The following is a 19094-nucleotide window of genomic DNA, read 5'->3' on the forward strand; positions in this document are numbered from 1 at the left end:
TATAAAATCCCCAAGTGTCTAAACACCCAACAAGTCGATCACGTGTTTCGCCCATCGGCGGACGTGACGTCAGAACTCAGAGTTGAGGATCTTTCTGCTGAAAGCAGTAAAGAAGATAATTTAAAATAGCAACAGTTAAAATAGTAACTGTGTTAAGTTGCTTTGAGAGGTAATAGATGCAAATTTTGATGACGTCACGTCATTGCGTCGGGGAAACGGTGATAGTTTAAATAGAAAGTCAATCGATCAATCGCTCTCTTATGATTTCCTTCCGTTCTGCAGACGGTTTGTTTTGATGTGAGCTTGTGAGCTCTGGTTGATTTGTCCACGCAGGGGACGTGGAAGTTTGTTCAAGAAATGGGAAATTAAAGTTCGTTTTGCCTGCCTGAGATGCAGGATAAGTTCTGAAACAGTACCCTATGTTTGGAAGGCGGTTTTATAGAATTAAAATTTAAAAAGAAAGCGTTGATGTATTGAAATAGGCTTAACAGGACCGGAGGACCGAAGCTGCTCATCCTAGGTTCCGAGCTGGTCGGACCGTACGGGTTCAGTGTAGGGTGAGGCATTTCTTCGAATGGTGAGGTGACCTCTAAGAGACTCTACTACTGAATGTTCTCCTGTTTGGCAAAGAAACCAGGTAAATAATTTCCTGTACTGCATATGGTGAGGAATCCTCTACTGTGGTATGGGTGTGCCTGGAATGCTGTGACCATTGACAGAGGATGGTCTGTCGTCTACGAGTGGACGTGTGGTTTTTTCAAATCAAAAGTTCATCCTTTTGATGGATGTGGCCTTCATGTTTTGTGTGCCAAGTGCTTGTGAGTGGACTTACAAGGGTATGAAATTTTTCCAATAGTTTTTCTTGGAAATGTGGCATGCTGTTTAGGGTTGTTGATTGAGGACGTTTTAGAACTGAAATTTAGAGAAAACGAATAATGTGATATTTCTTGTTGATATATGTTGGGGGGAAATATATTTAATTTGTTTATGGGGATTTGATTTTATAAATGTTGAATGTTTGTTTTTCCTGTTTACACATATACATATGTTTTAAATAAAATGTTGTTTAAATTGAAATTCAGTTTCCATTGCTTCATTTCTCCCAAACTTACCATTCCACATCCGTTGGCCCTTTTCCCGAGGGCCAACAAAAATAACCAAAAAGGAAACATTTTAAATCTCCCAATTACAGGAAAAGCCTCAAAACAAAAGCCAAATTTTATTTTTTCATATTCGAGAAAAAAATTGCAATAGATCTTTCTTTTCAATGATTTTCTTTACGCTACAAAGTTTAATAAAAGCATTGTAACAGAAAGTTGAGTTGAAGCACTGAATAATAATTTGAATGGAGGAAAGCCTTCGAAAATTAGGGATTTTATGTGGAAATCCAGGTATCATATAATTAATAGTTTTTAATTGATATCTCTGATAAATATTATCACAGGATTATGTTAAATAGCCAAACATAAAGACGGGAAAATTACTAATCCACCGACACCTGGTTCAATAGTCAGTTAACTGCCGTTCGGAAGAAGTAACTCGTACATGTATACATACATAGATACATACGCTCAGTTTTTAATTATATAAGATGTATCACTATTAAATGAGATCTGTTATGGGGAAACTATAATAGGATTGGGCAATGTAGAAGACAGTTTACTACGGAAACAGTGATCAGTTAATTCAACAATAAACATTTAGAATTTCGATTTTTTTTCTATTGTAAGTGAAAAAATAATAACCCTATCCAGCCTTCTTCCTAATAAATCAGTGCATTAACGATCTTATAAAGCATCGGCAATACTAATATTCAATTGTAGTTTGATTTAAGCTATGGAGTAGATAAGATTATTTGAGGTGTTAATGATTTTTTATATGATTAATTTTACATTGAGCTATAATATGTTCGCTAAATTTGTGATTTGGGGGAAAATGGAGTCAACAAAAGGTATGCCACTTTTGGGAAAAATTAAATCTGTTTAGAAACTTTCAGTGTTGTCGTTAAGATGAGCTTTGATACTTTGGCAACAGGATGCAGATGAGAATTGAATTTTGCACATTCTGATTTTCCTTTCTATCTCTACACAACCAATCATGCCTGAGATGACAAACTACTATGAGCTGAATAGCACATCAGTTTTTTTTGGTACAGCTGGAAAAAGCGTATGCTTTCTTAACTCATAAAGGAAATGCTCCTAGGAAAGATCCTTCATTTCAGATATTATTACAAACCTAAGGTGAATTTTCCAAGAACAACATCTAGTACAAAAAAACTGTTTCAAGAACATAGAGTGCCTGACGGGTGAAAGAGACATGGAAACAACACAAAAAGTATAAAAAGTGGAATGTTGCAAATCTCTGATCGATTTTCACGGGTATAATCTGGTAAACTGCATTTGGGGCTGGAAATATAAAGGTGGCCTCCCCTCTGGTAGTTTGTAGTTTAATAAATTGAATAATAACTTAATGAACATAAACTAGCTTTCTGAATTTTCATAATATAACCCTATTTGAGGGCTTAGCTAATCATTTAGTCTTGAAAGTAAATACTGATACCTAGAAAGGCAGGAGGAGAGATGAGGTATTTTATAATAAAAAGAGAGTTTTTCTCTTGCAATCACAGACTAATATGAAATCACTCGTTTCACCATTACTCATCTTTTTCTGGCAGCCGGTTGGAATTCTAAATGCTAAACCTTATTGACTGCCTACCAGCCAAACAATAGCAATTCTTTGGAAGAAAATTAACATTTCGGGGCTGTAGAAATAATATCGCTGAGCTTTATTATGCACTCAGTCTGTAATTAATCATATGAGAAGATGTATAAGGCATATGAAGTCACTCAGGAAGAAACTTTAAAATAATTCACTCAAAAAACTGCAAGTGATCCCATTGGTCTTTTCCGTCTTTCTAGGTATATGGGTATTTTCTGTTTTTCTAGTGTTAAACCAGCATTTTACATTACATAGATACAATGTTCTGTCCATTTATAGTAACTAATTTATTTTCTTTCAAATTATCAAGCTATTCAGTTTTGTAATTAATTACTAGGTCTGAGACAAATATGTACTTACTGGAAAAATATTGATTTGCTATTTGAAAATTAAATTTCATTGAATAAATATACATAACACTAACCTTGAATGTTGCATCAGATACTTCTGCTATGAGTAACTGCTGAGGAGTCAATCCACAAAGTTTTCCAAGTTGCTCTTTCAGATTTATATACTTGTCATCATGGTTTAACTGTAAACCATACTTGATGGGTTTGCTGCCATCTAATCGAATAACTGAAACACAAAAATTAAAAAAAAAACCATTAGGTTTTTCCTTTCTATCTAGTTTAAATTCGCTTCAAAGAAATATAAGTATCACGTTTAAAATTAATTTGACATTTAAAAAAATAAAAAAGAAAAATTAATTTGAATTTAGACATCTTGAATTCAAATTATGTCTTTCACAATCACGAGTGTGTGTATGTAGGCGTGTGTGTTTGTATGTGGGGGGTATTTGTGTTTGTGTGTAAAGGGTATGCGTATGTGTTTGTGTGTAGTTGTGTATGTATGTGCGTGTGTAGGACATGGATGCAACCAGGAGACAGCTTTCGCTATAGGAGCAGCATCGTGAGGAGCCAGTCGACGGTGATGGTGTGAAGGGTGGCGGTGGGAAAATAAAATGATAGGACGACAAAAAAAGTCAAATGAAAGCAATAAGCAATCGTGATTGCTCAAAAAACAAAGAATCCTGTGTGAGCCAAAAGCATAACATAAAAGTCTGTCAATAGAAAAAAAATCCTGATGTTAATAATGGATAGCACAGAAATTTTGTAGCTTTACATTTTGCATATACAAACTAAAAACCAAAGTTCAGTTATGGTTATTCAATTGCACTTAAAATTTAATTGCACAAAATCAATAAACATTAATTTTACAAGTATATCTGTTTTCTTACAAAAAATCACCTAACTTCAAAAACAAATTAGCTATTCAAAAGATTGAAAATTCATAACAAAATGAAAAAAAAATCAATAAGCATACCAACAATTTCGAGATGAATGCAACTTTCCATCGGCAAAGGTAAGGAAAGGTAATTGAAAGGATCATAACGAACACTTGTATGACCACAAACTTTGCATTTAACTGTAGATTGTAACTGACCATGAAATAAATCAACAATGATAGATTGTTCTCTTCGCACATGATTTTCCCAAGCTTCATGAGCCACTTCCTCATCTGGTCGGCCATCGCTGTCTTTTAAACCTGAGTATGGCTTTTCATGAACCCTATAATAAACAAATGGCTGCAATTACAATGATGAACTCTAAGAGGAAACTTGATTAATAAAAAAAATCAATTCGTTTCTGAGTTTCTGACAAAGTCCAGTTTTACACTCAATAAGTGCAGTGTAAAAGCAATTACTTTTTTTGTGATTCATATCACAAAGTCAATTACATTTTTAAAAGTAATTACATTTACTTGTGAATAAATCAAAAAGTTAAGTTTATTTCTATGTCATTATAATGCTAGGAAGTTAACCAGGAAAATATTCTTAAAGTGATTTTAAAAAATTATTTTTTAATTTATCCTCCAAAAATGATATTGGTTAAGATACAAGTTTTACAAATACAAATAAATGTATTTGTATTTGTAAATAAAAAATAAAAAATTAAAAAAAAAACAAGGAGATGTTAACTACAGAAAAACTTATTGATTTTAGATGGCAGTGAATAAAATGTATATTGTATTCTCCTTTTGCCTACAGCTTATAAAAATCCAGGTGATATACATTTTTAATCTTTCTTTAAAACTACATGTAGTTATTTAAAACTAGTTTTTCAGTTGAAGTTTTTTTTCTTTGGAATTTTCAAAAATGACAATATTCTTTTACAACTACATAAATTCCAAAAAATGCAGCAATAAATGTTTAATAAATTATTAAAAACACACTTAAAGAACAAAAAGTACCTGTTTAGATCTTCATGTAGTCCATCAAGGAGAAATGCTAATAATTCTTGAGAATCATGTTGCTGAAATCCATTGAAGCGTGGAGCATATTTTCCAATTGTCAACTAAAACATATAATTAAAACCAAAACTGTGGATTACCAGTATAATAATATGACAGAAGTATTCATTTTAATGAAATATAAAATTCAAATGTTCTAAGCTGTTGAAAATCCAAAGACTTACTAAAAACATAGTTTTTAACTGATCATTTTTATCTGATTTTAAATTAATTTAATCCAACGCAGTGGAATCTCTCAAGAAAAGACATGAGCGGATTGAACATTTCCTGCCTAAAATAGCTATGTCACTTTTTCGAAAAAATTTGAGAATATATGCATTGTATTAAATGAGTATAACCTTACTATAACTACAACTTATGTACCAACTATTATGATTAAATACTGAAAATGTTATTAATACTAAAGAGAATTCAATATTATTCAAATTTCTAAATTTATTCCAGTAATAATTAAAAATTCATCAAAAACTGTGCCAAGGTAAAAGTTTTATAACACATGGGAATGTTTTTGAAGAACCAATTTGTTACACGAAATTTGCTTGATGTCATGTAATTTTTGAGGCAATACAATGTCAATCACAAATAATGTCTTCAAGTTTTTTAGTCATGGGCCGTGCACTACCTGTCAGAATTAACTCAACCGAAATAAATTGCTGAGAGGGAAAAGCAAGAATATAAATTTCAGTGATAATTTTACAATATATACTTGCTTCACTGGACAACATGATTGTAAAACTTTCATTAGTTAATTTTTAGATGAAAAGTAAACTGTAAATTGCAGTATTTTCAATATTTCTTATTCATTTGTTCATTAATTTTTGTCTGCCCTTTTCTCTGTAATTCTCCCTTAAGCCCAGTCACTTAAAAAGAGGGTAGAACATAAAGATCCCCATTCAAAGGGGCTGAGATGAGAGAAAACAGCTCTTAAATAAATGTGTCCTTTATTCAGAGGTAAGGTCATTTCAAGGTTCAAGGAGGTAACTATGGTATTATGGTTTTCTTAAAAATCAATTTTGTGAAGATGTGTTAAACATTTGAACTATTGCAATTCTTCTCAGTAAATGAATAAATGAAATTGAAAACAATTTTGAACAAAAATTTTGTTTGAAGAGAAGAAATATAGCAAAATCAGCCAACATCCTCAAAACACAAAATATTGAAAAGTGGAGGGTGTCTTACAGAGCAACCAGTTTTGCTGCAGAACAATTGCATATAAATTACAACATGATCAGGATAAAACAAAAAAAATTTTACGAGCAAAAAAAAAACATTTTCCTTTGTCAAAGTATATTGATTAAGAGCCATTCTCTGTAAGAATCAGGCAGTTTAAAGCATTTGTGATTGTTGACATTTTTAATTTTTTTTTTATATTCACATATGTTGTTCCTTATCATAAATGTAATGTAAATCCGAAATTTGAGCTTTGTCTGACTCACCATTTTTGAGAAAACAATTTTTTTTGTTTAGGGGGCGTGGCACATTTTTGCCGGTTTTTCAAATTTGCAGATTTTAATGTGCTTGTTGCTTGAAGCGCCCTTATAATGACATGGATTTTTTAATTCCCTATTACTATATTGTCTTGTTAGATACTGTTACAGCTTTCAATTCGGCGACACTACGAGGGCGACGCCCACAAACTCCGTTTAAAAATGACCGAAAATGAATTTTTTTATATATTCAAGGCCAATTTTCTCAAAGCACCTTCATGATGACACCAACATTTTTAGATCATTTTCTAGCCACACTTACATACAACAAAAATATGTATCAAAATCGGTGTCACTATAAGGGCGCCAGCAGATATTGGAACTTTTATTCAATAAATTTCACAAAAACACAAATATTTAGAATCTAATTACAACTGTCGCCCTCATAGCAGATATCTGATACTACATTAGGTTGATAACCAACATGTTTGTCTAACATTTGCACAAAAAAAATCGGTGTCACTCCTATTATTTTTGGAAATATAATCGTTCCAAGTTAGTACATTATGGCGTTTTTTTATATTTATTTATTTAATATTTTCACACCCAGATTTTTTTTTTGTACATACTTATTTTTAATTTAATACAAAGAAGTGTACCTTATAACATAAACAGCTTTGGGCAGCAAGAGAGTCTTTTTCTTGAATAGAAAATGCCCGTTTTGATATAGGTACCAGGTGGATCTATTGTGCATAACATGTATAGACTATTATACCAATACTCGTCTTGTTTTTTTCGGCCAAGCAAATTTATTTATTCCAATTGTTCTTACATGCATTTGACATAAACTTGCAAATGGTCAACTTCTACTCTTTTTCTGGGATACCATGTTTTCCCATGCTTTAGTGCTACAAAATTAGCAGTTTTCAATAAGAGATGACCGTCTTTCTGAAATTGATTTGACTTGATTCTTAATGTTTTCTTCGTTTTGGTCTACGTTATCCTCAAATTCAGTTTCAGATTCTGAATGTTCGCTTTCTTCAATATTCTCATTTGATGCATTGAGAATGCATTCGTTTTTTTGTTTCTTCCATCGAAAAAAAGGGATAGGATTTGTTTCATAGTACAATACTCTGAAGCAACGAACAGTTTTTTCCCCGTTACGAACTGCATTTCTCATCTAGTGTGCAACTTGACAGGGATGTTGTTTTTTCCCAGTATTTTCACCAATCGCAAATTGTTCTTATAAATACTCCTTCTGCTTTGAAGTGAACTTGAACTGAGCTCGTAAAGATAGGGACCATCCAATTTCATTAAATTGAACTTTTGGCAATGCAAGGGTATTTATTAGTTGAAAATTTGAAGCATTTATATAAGATGTTTGTAAGAGCTTCTCTCTATACATCTTTCGTATAAAATTCATTTGCAAGTTGAGGTCAAATGTATGTCAAGAACAATTGGAATAAATAGATTTGTTTGACCGAAAAAACAAGATGAGTATTGGTATGATAATCTAGACATATTATGCACAATACATCTTCCTGTACCTATATCAAAACGGGCATTTTTTATTCAAGAAAAAGACGCTCTCACTGCCCAAAACTGTTTATGTTAAAAGATACGCATTTTTGTATTAAATTAAAAATAAATATGTTCAAAAAAACTATCTGGGAGTGAAAACATTAAATAAATAAATATAAAAAAACGCTATAACGTACTAACTTCGAACGATTATATTTCCAAAAATTATAGGAGTGACACCGATTTTTTTTGTGCAAATGTTAGACAAAAATGTTGGTTATCAACCTAATTTAGTATCAGATCTCTGCTATGAGGGCAACAGTTGTGGTTAGATTTTAAATTTTTGTGTTTTTGTGAAATTTAACAAATAAAAGTTCCAATATCTTCTGGTGCCCTTATAGTGACACCGATTTTGATACATATTTTTGATTTATGTAAGTGTGGCTAGAAAATGATCTAAAAATGTTGGTGTCATCATGAAGGCGCTTTGAGAAAATTGGCCTTGAATATAGAAAAAAATTCATTTTCGGTCATTTTTAAACGGAGTTCGTGGCTATCGCCCTCGTAGTGACACCGATTTGACAGCTGTAATAGTATCTAAGACCATATAATAGTATAGAATTTAAAAATCCATGTCATTATAGGGGCGCTTAAAGCAACAAGAACTTTAAAATCTGCAAATTTAAAAAACACGCAAAAATGTGCCACGCCCCCTAAATTAAAAAAATTAATTTCCCAAAAACGGTAAGGCTGACAAAGCTCATATTTTGCACAAACATTACATTCATGATAAGGAACAACATTTGCAAAAATAAAGAAAATTAAAAATGTCAACAATCACAACCTGCCTGATCCTTACAGACAATGGCTCTTAAGGAGATTACACAATAAATAACTTCCTATTTTATTATCTTTTCATCACAAACTTGTAATAAGAGTATATTTTTCAATCTGCTGAAAGTTTGTTGCAGCACATTGCAAAACATTTTGCTATTGGGTTTAATGATGAAATAAAGAAAAATGTATTTGCATTTTTTGTAACAAGCATTTTGAAAACCCTAAAAGCTTGTTAGTAAAATCAATTAGTTTGAAGGTATAAACCTACACCTGAAATTACCTCTCACTATGTTTTTTTTTTTTCAAAATCGGGATCTTAACACAACATTACTATACTTTATGTATTCTATTCGGAGACATAAAGCACCAACTCCAATTCCTAATACAATCGAACCTGTTAATCTCAAACCTACTTATCTCAAAAATCTTTCTACGTCGAAAGTTTTCAATTTCCCTGCATTTATAGTATAAATGCAACATTTATTTCCATGTTCATTTCAAATAAAATTTTCCTTAAACCTTAACGTCTGGAATTTTGGCTACACTGCCGTTTCTAAATTTGATCCCCAGGGGAACAAGAACAGAAATTGGAAACAAAGAGCATTCTTTTGAATATCAATATTCACCAGAGGCAGTGAGAAGCAAAAGGATGTAATTAAAATTTTTAAAGTGTCAAGTGAAGCGCATTTAAAGTTCGGATCCTAAGTAGGCTTTTATTGATTTTTTTTCTAAATAATGCTGTATAACAGCACACAACCCCTAGAGATACTAGTATTATCTCTTGCCCTAAAAAAGAGGAGAGGCTCTCCTACCATTTGTACCGATTGCCTCCAAATTTTTAATTTTGGCACTTGGGTCATTTTTAATAAACGGAACAATTGGAACAGGGCAGGGAATGGCACATACTACAACAGGGGAATAGCACTCATAGAAAATAATGCATTTTACTAAAGGTACTGCAATCTGTATGGGAAAAAAAAAACACTAATTTTAAGGAAATTTAAAATGATTCAATGTGGTGGTTAGCAAAAAGTAGTTATCTCTGTCAATTTTTCCCCTCATGGGACAGGGGAATGACAAAAGTTAAGTTTAACTTACATACACTCATAACTACATGCAACAAAAATCAATATCACTTAATGTTTGGTGGAAAAACTACATACAAACAAGAATATATCACGATAAGAATACTCATTGGGGAGCTTATTACCAAATTAAATTAATTATCAGAGACAGGGTAATAATAGTCATTAAAAATACATAACAAGGAACACCCAATTTTACTTGACTCTCTTCATTTTAGCCAGGAGAATCAACTAATTAAGATAAATTCTATAATGAGGTCACAATTCAAAGACTAAATAATGGGGTTAATATAGCTATTACCACATGTGATAATCATTCATTCCATTCTTCGACAGGGGAATCACAACAGAATCAAGGATATTTTTTGTTATATATTTTAGAAAAGTGCAAACTTTGAAAAGTCTTTATTTTTATATTTTACAACATTGCACAATGGTTGCTTATTGTTTGAACAATAATTTCTTTACAATTATATGAATTCCTGACAAGTTAGAACTAATTTTGCTTTAAGGTGGGAGTAGGGACACGCAGAGGAATGACATTTATTACGTAAAACAATTATTTAAATGAATAATAATAACAGAGAGTTTGTTTTAGTCAATTTTACAATCATTAAAACATGTTATTAAAGCATTATACCATCAGTTTAATTTTTATACAAGTTAATTTGTCATTTTTGGAACAAGAATGTTTCAGTTAAGAGAAAATGACCCACTTACATCCCTTGCTTTTCACTGCCTCATATAACCTTTCAAGTTTTGTGCGCTGTGCAGCCCAGGGAAAACTAAGGACAAAGAGCATTTTTAGGAATTGCATCCACTCCACAACTGGTGCAAAGGTATTGTTAAACTGAAAAAGCTTCATGTGTTTGATTTTCGATACATTGAGAACATTTAGTTTGATGTTCTCTAGGCTTGAGCTTTCCACAATGTTTAGATTGAGGATAAAGTAAAAATTTCAACATTTTTTAATGACATTGGATGGTAATTTTTGGCCTCAATAGACGAATAAACTTATTATTGCTATAATAATTAAAATTATTAAAACATGTAACCACAATAAGTCATACAGTAAAATGTTCAATAACATAAATGCAAAAAAACATGCTGACTCTTTGCCTTTGTTCCAATTGCTTATTTTTAAAATTTTATCAAAACATCTGCATCTCAAAACCTCCATATTTCGAATTTTTCTTCTGTACCGTGAAATCTGAATTACACAGGATAGAATAATACAAAAACAAGGCATACTATGGAAAACAGCATTCGCTGGAGCATTCCACAAGCTAGTTTTGAGGTAACACATCTCGAAACTTTTGTTTTTGAGTCATAGTGCACTTTACCTCCCAAATACAGAAATATTACAGGTCTTTTGACAGATTTTAATAGTTTGTGAAGAAGAATAATTACCCGTAATTTCAAAGGTGCAATAGTTCTAGATGTTCCACTCCATAGGTCTTGAACTAAATCTCCATAACGTTTGGCAATATGGCCCTTCATGCCATGCTGATTTGTTCTATTAAAACAAAACAACAGTGACTAATCAAAAAAGATTATACTAGCTGTACCAGGCTAGTTTTGAAATGTTTTGTCATATTTTTTTTATAAAAAACTGAGCAACTAGAAAAAGTAATAAATTAGAATGAATAACTTCTGTTAAAAAAAATGAATAGCTAAATTTTGAAAAGTTAATTTAAAACTCCAGCTTTTTGTACCTATTAAGCTCATAAAGATGACGATTAGAGTTGAAATACAAAGTAAGGGGTCGTGTGTTGCTGACACATTGAAGAGCTGCATTCATGAAACAAGTATTCCCTAAATTATTAAGACCAGTGGCACCTTTCTCGGTTGGCCCTAAAATATTCAAAAAGCAGTATGAATCATAAAGTCAAATACAATTTTTCGATAGATATATAATAACTACTAAAAGATAAAATAAGAATACCTTGACTTTTTTGATCCCATTTCGCATTCATAACATTAGACATTTCTTCTGGCCAAGTCTGATCTTTATTGCGAACTTAAGAAGAAAATAACACATTAAAAAAAAACATTTGGACAATTAAACATCTAAATATTTACTGAAAACTAAAATAGGCATACCTTCAATAAGTATTTGTTCATTGTCTTCAACACCTAACTCTTCTAAAGAACTACTTTCATCTTCCAAAAGAGTAAGGTTACTCTGAAAAATGTATTGGAACCACATTTTCATTTAGCATAAATTATGAAAATAACATAAAGGTATGTTTAATTAATAAAGCTCTATTTGTTAAGCACTAGCCACCTGAATCATAGAGCATCAATAAGAAAAACAAAAAAAAAAGTTTAATTTGAATAGGAAAAGAGCAAGATAACATTCTGTAATGGCATGAACAAAATAAATACAGCACTGCTATAAAATATTTTTCGAATTTAGAATTTTGAAAAAGTAGAAGGGCGTGGGGGAAACCAGTTACTTAATTTTTTTTTAGCAATTGCCCCCCCCCCTTTTTTGTGCACACAGACTTATCAGTTTCTCACATTAAAAACAAATATTAGGTTCATTCATCAAACAGGACAACAGTCTTTTTTTGACAGGTATTTTTAACTGATTATGCATGAATTTGGTAGGCTGAATTCATATATAACATTAGTTTTTGCCCATGAGATCCAATTTCTAAAATATAAAATTTTAGTGAAATATGTGTGACACATTAAATTCATAGATAATGAAATTAAATCCAACATCAAACAAACATGGAATTTTTATTACTATAATAGTTTTAAAATATTCCAAGCTAGTAGACCCAACAGGCCAACCAGGTTATGGACAATGAGTTCAAATTTTTAAAGGCTGAATGAACTGTTCTAGTTTAATATTTAAGAACAGGACAGAAAATTAAAAGTTTTCTGCTTAATTTATTTCCCTTTTCTTATAAGTATTTAATGTGTGGGATGCTCAGCACCTCAACAAATAATTTAAATGAGTGGTTGAGCACCTCATCACTCCTGAATCAATACTGGTTCGCAGTAAATGTTTGAGTTTATGAGGTTTGACTACAGAGGGCCCCAAAAATATTTTGGCCCCGGCCTTCAATAAATTTATTGGGAGCAGCAACTAATATATGCTCTCAACCCAAAATAAAATAATATGCTAGTCAAACAGTAAATTAAATAGTTATGTCAAAAAAAAAGTCATGTTGCGGACTTTACATTTGGAGAAAATACTGTGAAATGGCCCATATACAAAAACCCAACTTGTCACTTGTCGCAAGAAGCAGACATATGCAACGCAAAAACTCTGAAATTGACCTTAGCTTGTTGGAGCTTTGTTACTAAATTTGCAAGAAGTTTACTCTAGCCAAGTAAATTTTCTTGGAGGTAACTGGACTGCACACTGACAATAGGAGTTGATAGAGCGAAACTAATTTCATATTTCAATTTAGAGGTCATGATGCAGCTAAGTTCTATTCTAAAATTTTGGTCACCAAATAAAAAAGTTATCTTTCTGTTGCCCTGTGTTATTATGACATAACTAGCATAATATTAAAATGACAATATCGTGAGGTTACAAGTGAGACAAACTGTGTCAAAAAACATATTTTATTAGTGTGCTTCACTATAAAACTTACACTAGGCTACAATACTTAATGTGATTACCAGACCTTGGAGAAAATAATTGAAATAGAGATATGACTAAGTGGTTTTTATCAATAGGAGCATCTCAGTTTTATATGGCCAAAAAATGCTGAAAACCCAGAAATGACTGGGTGTTTCATTTGTAACCCAATGATATACAAAAGTGAAACTTCACATAGAAAAGTATGGAAAAAGGGTTCATATATATATATTTTTTTTTTCATTAAATAAAATATGTCATAAAAAAGCAAAGTGAAACAATGTTTAAAGAAAAACTATAACATACAAATTATCAACAAAGTAGAATTAAAAAGAAATTCAAAGTAACTTACATCATCTTTATACAACCATAACCGTGTTTCCTCTACTCGAAGACGTAACCGGATACATATGAATTCAAATACTTGATGCAGTGTAGCGTAATGACTAAATGATGCTAAATATGCAAGATACCTTTTAGGAACAACAGGCATGTTATTCATGTACATAGAAGGATTTCCACCTAAAATTACAAAATATAAACTTTTAGAAAATGTTTGTTCTAAAACCCAGATTAGGGGCTGTCCACAAATAATGCCTTGCTTTTAAGAGGGAGAATGGGGGGGGGGACAGACTGAAATAATCTAGACAAACCACAAGTGCCCTGCACAGAAAATTGTTTTAAAATTTCAGTTCTTTATGTACCCCAGTTTTTCCCAGTAGCATTTCTTGATTCTGCTCATTGTGTGGCAATAAATACTATAACATATGAAATTGACATTCTTTATCAATCAAGATGTTTTAGCTCACATACTAATCTTATAGCGGCACTTTATTTGCATTGAACTTAACATTTCTGATGCTGGGCGATATAAAACGGCAGGTCTGCAGTTTTTTTTTTTTTTTTTGCAAATTTTTAAAGTAATTATTTGTGTTTGCAATAGCTTAACATTTTATTAGGGGCTGGAGGGGGGATGAAGTTGTGAGTTTGTGATAAGAGGGAGGGAGGGTCTAACAAGAAACACGACATCAAGCATTTTTTAATAAGAATGTTTTTGAGTGTGACATGTGGCAAGGGGAGGGGAGGGAGGTGAAGCCTGACACTTAGTAACAGAAGAGGGGAGGGATCAAATACTGTATTTTGAAAAAAAAAAGGGGCAACATCATTTATAGACGGTCTCTAATAATAGCACATTAGAATCTTAATATATTAATAGGCATGTTTTCTTGCAGTACAGATTTCTTCTCTGTTTGTGAACTGTTTTCCTTCATTCTTTTTTTGTTCAGTAGCTATTGCCGAGTTTTAGTGTCATCAATAAAAAATTGTGAAATCAAAAGCTAATTCACGCAGATATTAATTACAAACGCATTTTTGCCCTGAATGGCTCTTTCTATGCGAGCGGATGGCCCAATTTTTTTTGAATTTGATATGTTTGGAAAGGCTTTTAAAAATACTCCTAACTAAGAAATTGTCAGGACGCCCAAGGTCCAATAACCTAAATCCACTAGAAAAAAAGTTATAGGTGTTTTTTAGTTTGTGAAACTCAAAAACTTTTATTTCAACTCTTTTCCATTGTTGAAATTCATTGTTGGGCACATGAACCATTAATTTTTAATTCATTTTTTAAACCACTTTTTCTACATGAAAAATTCATTTTAGTGCTTCGAGTTTGGTATGGTTGGAAAGATCGTGAAAAATACTTATAAAAACGTTTGCTCCCCGTTTTACGTCTCAAAAACAGAAACCCGCTAAGATGACTAGAAAAGGAGCTAGAAATAGTTATAAGTCAGCGAAAATTCATTTTTATTTGATTTTTCACGCAACATAGTTATCATGAAGAAATTTCTGGATAATATTATGCATTGCCATTACTTGCTTGATTGTAAAGAAATGAAATTTGTTCATACAGAGGTTTTACGTATTAACTGAGTTTTGTGGTTTCGTCTCATTTGGTAAGATGTTGATTTTTCTGGGAAAAAAGCGATCTTAATCCATTGGCGTCAAAGTTTTCGCTTGAGAGTAAAGAAATGAAATTCTTTCATTTGTTTTTACTATTGAGACTTTTTGGGTAACTACGGGCATTTAAAATCTTTTCATTTTGCTTATGTTTTTGCAATTTTAACATTTAAATAAATCATTTTCCGGAGTAAGGAAGGACTTCGATACCTTCTTAAGAAAAAAAAACACAGCTCCCAACTTTTGGTAGGATTGGCATATTATTATGACATCCAGTGCTTTCATATAGACAATTATACATTGCCGCGAGTCGAGTTCATTCATTTCACTGTTGGAAATTTTATATTTAACGGCAAAGGTCATGCCTACTTTTACAAAGAATATTGTTTGTACAGAAATTTTACTTATTAAAGGAGTTTTGCGGCATCATTTTATTCAGAAAGACTTCCATAATTGTGAAATTGGCCAACCTCATCCATTGGGGTCAAATTTTTGGCACCACTGCCAGCGGGAGAAATATTTTTTGTTTTGCATTCGTAAAAAAGAAAGATAAATGTCTATTTGCAAGGAGCTGACTACAAATGAATACCCTCTTTAAGGTGGGGTTCACGAAATAGTAACTATTTGTGACAAGGGGGAGAAAACAAATGACAAGAGAGACTTACAATGGAGGAAATGTCACATCAAGCTTTTTTTATAAGAACATTTATGGAAAACAGTGTGACAAATGGCAAAATTAAGAGGGGTATGATGCAGAGTGAAACATTGTGACAAAAGGGAGAGGGATCAAAAATTTTAAAAAGTTCAGTAATCAGTAATCCCCTAAACTGTGAATAAATCACAAATACGATTTTTTTTAATATTAAAAACAAATTGCACAATTATTGCAACGTCGAGTGTTTTTGAATAGACAATTTTTAATGTAGCAAGTAGGATTCGTTTATTTTACTGTTTGAAATTTTATTTCTAATGGCAGAGGTGAAGGCAACTTACTCAATAATATTAAACTTTTTAAAAGAAATACTGTTCATGCAGAAGTTTTACGTATAATCTGAGTTTTGCAGCATCATTTCATTCGAGAAGATTTCGATAGTTGGGAAATTGGTGCTCTTCATCTATTGGGGTCAAATTTATGGCCCCATTTGCTGCACGAGAAATGATTTTTCTTTGCATATGTAAACAAAGAGTAGGGAAATATATATTTGCATACGGTTACCACAAAACAGGGGCTGTCCATGAATGCAGTTTCGCTTTAAGGTGGGGTGCACGAAATAGTAACAGTCTGTGACAAGGGAGAAGAAAGAAATGACAAGAGGGGCATACAATGGGGAGAATGTGACAACTAGCCTTTTTGTAATAGGAATGTTTATGAAAAACAGTGTGACAAGTGACAAAGGAAAGAGGGGGTATGGTGAAGTGCGAAACTTTATGATAAAGGGGGAGAGGGTGAAAATGTTGAAGAGTGTGACATCAGTAATGCACCGCCTTTAACCATAAACAAATCACAAAGACGACCTTTTTAAAAAATTGTACTATTGTTGCGACGTCCAGTGTTTTTGAATGGACAGTTATATGTTGCCAACGAGTAGAGTTCTTTAATTTGATACATGGAAACTTATATTTCTAATGACGAAGAAGCAACTTACTCAATACTAGTAGACGTTTCATGCGTAACATTGTTATTCACACAGATGTTTTACGTATAAACTGAGTATTAATGCATCATTTCATACGGGAAGATTTCGAAAATTGGATAATTGGCGATTTTCATCCATTAGCATTAAATTTTTTGTTTCCAATGTCAGAGCGAAAAATGTTTTTCCTTTGCATACATAAACAAGGGGTAGGGAAATATCTATTTGCATAGGGTTACCACAAAGCAACATGGTATCCAAAATAAATTATTCAAGCCAAGAATTTAACGATCACACCTATATCTCAATGTGGTTGTTTCCTTCAGTCAAAAGTGCTACTTTTGTCAGTCACTAAAATTGACAGAACAAAAAAAAAAGACGTGGAGCCAGAAAAAAACTTTTATTTTCCCAACAGTTATTTTTTACTAATTTTTTTAATGTCCTACTTTACAAATAAGGCGTGGTCTTTATGACGTTACAAGTGATGCACTTAGGCGCGCTACTCCATCACGAACAAGGTATGCATTTGTTCTTTCTTAGATGGCCCAATTAATAACAGAAGTTACTGCCACTGAAATTACATGACTCTTTAAAGACATTTGATTTCAGTGGTGTTATTAGTGCAATTAACATTCAGATAAAATTACAAGAGTTCTTGGAGGTGATTGTGACAGCAGTTCAAAAATCTGGAAAATTTCTGTATTGAAATATTAGGATTTGTACAGAAGGGAAGGGGCCCAGAGAATCAAAACTTGAGGGAGCTCCTCGATACCTGACATTTATTTATGCTTTTACACACTTCTCTGACCTTGTATGTAATTTTTCTTTCTTTTTTTCTTCCCGCGGCAGTAGAGAGTTAAGCAGCATATAATTACTACAAAATTAATTTTTGATGAAATGATTGCTTCTGACAATATTATAACTAGTAATGATAGGTTTTAAGGAGTATATATGAAACTTACCGTATGAAGCAATGCTTCCAACTGATCCACCACTCCATGCATTATTGGCCACCTGTCTGTTAGTATTTACTTGATGTCTGTACAATTTCAATGTGACAAGATATAACTCCAGTTCTGGAGCACTGTTTCGGGATAACACTACCTAAAATAAAATTAAACACATGATCTTAGCTTTAAGTGTTGTATATATGATAATGTGGTACAAGAAGTGTCTTGCAAAAAGAAACAGAAGTTCTCAGGGCATTAAGTTGTACAAATCAACTATAAATAACATTCGGTATCAAAGGGTAATTGTGAAATCATCAAGTAGAAAAAAGAAAAGTCACTGAGAGGACATAGAAAAAAAAAAAAGATATTATCTTTACTAATAATAAAGTGGAAAGTCATTGTCTGGTACGAGCATAGCGCCTAGATCGCTTGGTTGATTTTCGTGAAATTTGGCACAAAATTAGTTCTTAAGCATAGGGGTGAGCACCTCGAAGCGATTTTTCGAAAATTCGATTTTGTTCTTCTTCGGTTTCAATTTTAAGCCACCATTGGTGGATTTAATTCTTCTGCAGCAGTACCAAGCGAATTACCGTAACATGGACGAGCAAATTAACATAGCAAATTGGAGAGAAATTCATCATCCATTATTTGTAAATATACAGACGAACCAAATGACCTTTCAATTTTCTACTACAGGCAAAGCCGTGCGGGTACTGCTAGTATGCATATATATATATACACAAACTTGCAAATACCATCTCCATTTTCTTTTGTAGGTCAACCATATCTTTAGTATCATACTGAAATAAGATTTTGATAAATCTTTCTCTTTAAAAAAAAATTAAAAAAAAAAATTGTTATTTGATGCATTCTAAGAAAATAAAACTTTTTGGCAGAAAAACACATTGAACAAAACTTAATAAATAAAAATAAATAAATATACATGATTTTGATAAATGCTCCTTTCAGAAAAAACACTTAGCATAAAGAACTTCAAATACGTTTTATGGACACATGAGCCATACTTTCTCAGAAAATTATGCATCAAACCTTCA

General features: G+C 32.1%; 1 protein-coding gene across 1 annotated transcript in view; it reads right to left on the bottom strand.

The window, feature by feature from the left end:
* LOC129228017 (ubiquitin carboxyl-terminal hydrolase 32-like) overlaps nucleotides 1-19094 on the bottom strand; it is an 83534-nt gene that overhangs the window by 33631 nt on the left and 30809 nt on the right. The window contains exons 16-24 of the mRNA XM_054862647.1: nucleotides 18052-18193; nucleotides 13852-14021; nucleotides 12002-12083; nucleotides 11844-11918; nucleotides 11614-11752; nucleotides 11309-11414; nucleotides 4969-5072; nucleotides 4042-4286; nucleotides 3143-3294 (exon numbers count right to left, since the gene is read on the bottom strand). Of these exons, the coding sequence (XP_054718622.1) occupies nucleotides 3143-3294; nucleotides 4042-4286; nucleotides 4969-5072; nucleotides 11309-11414; nucleotides 11614-11752; nucleotides 11844-11918; nucleotides 12002-12083; nucleotides 13852-14021; nucleotides 18052-18193 (1215 nt within the window). The remainder of the gene's footprint in view (nucleotides 1-3142; nucleotides 3295-4041; nucleotides 4287-4968; nucleotides 5073-11308; nucleotides 11415-11613; nucleotides 11753-11843; nucleotides 11919-12001; nucleotides 12084-13851; nucleotides 14022-18051; nucleotides 18194-19094) is intronic.

Source organism: Uloborus diversus, chromosome 1 (genome assembly GCF_026930045.1).
Source record: "Uloborus diversus isolate 005 chromosome 1, Udiv.v.3.1, whole genome shotgun sequence".
NCBI lineage: Eukaryota > Metazoa > Arthropoda > Arachnida > Araneae > Uloboridae > Uloborus > Uloborus diversus.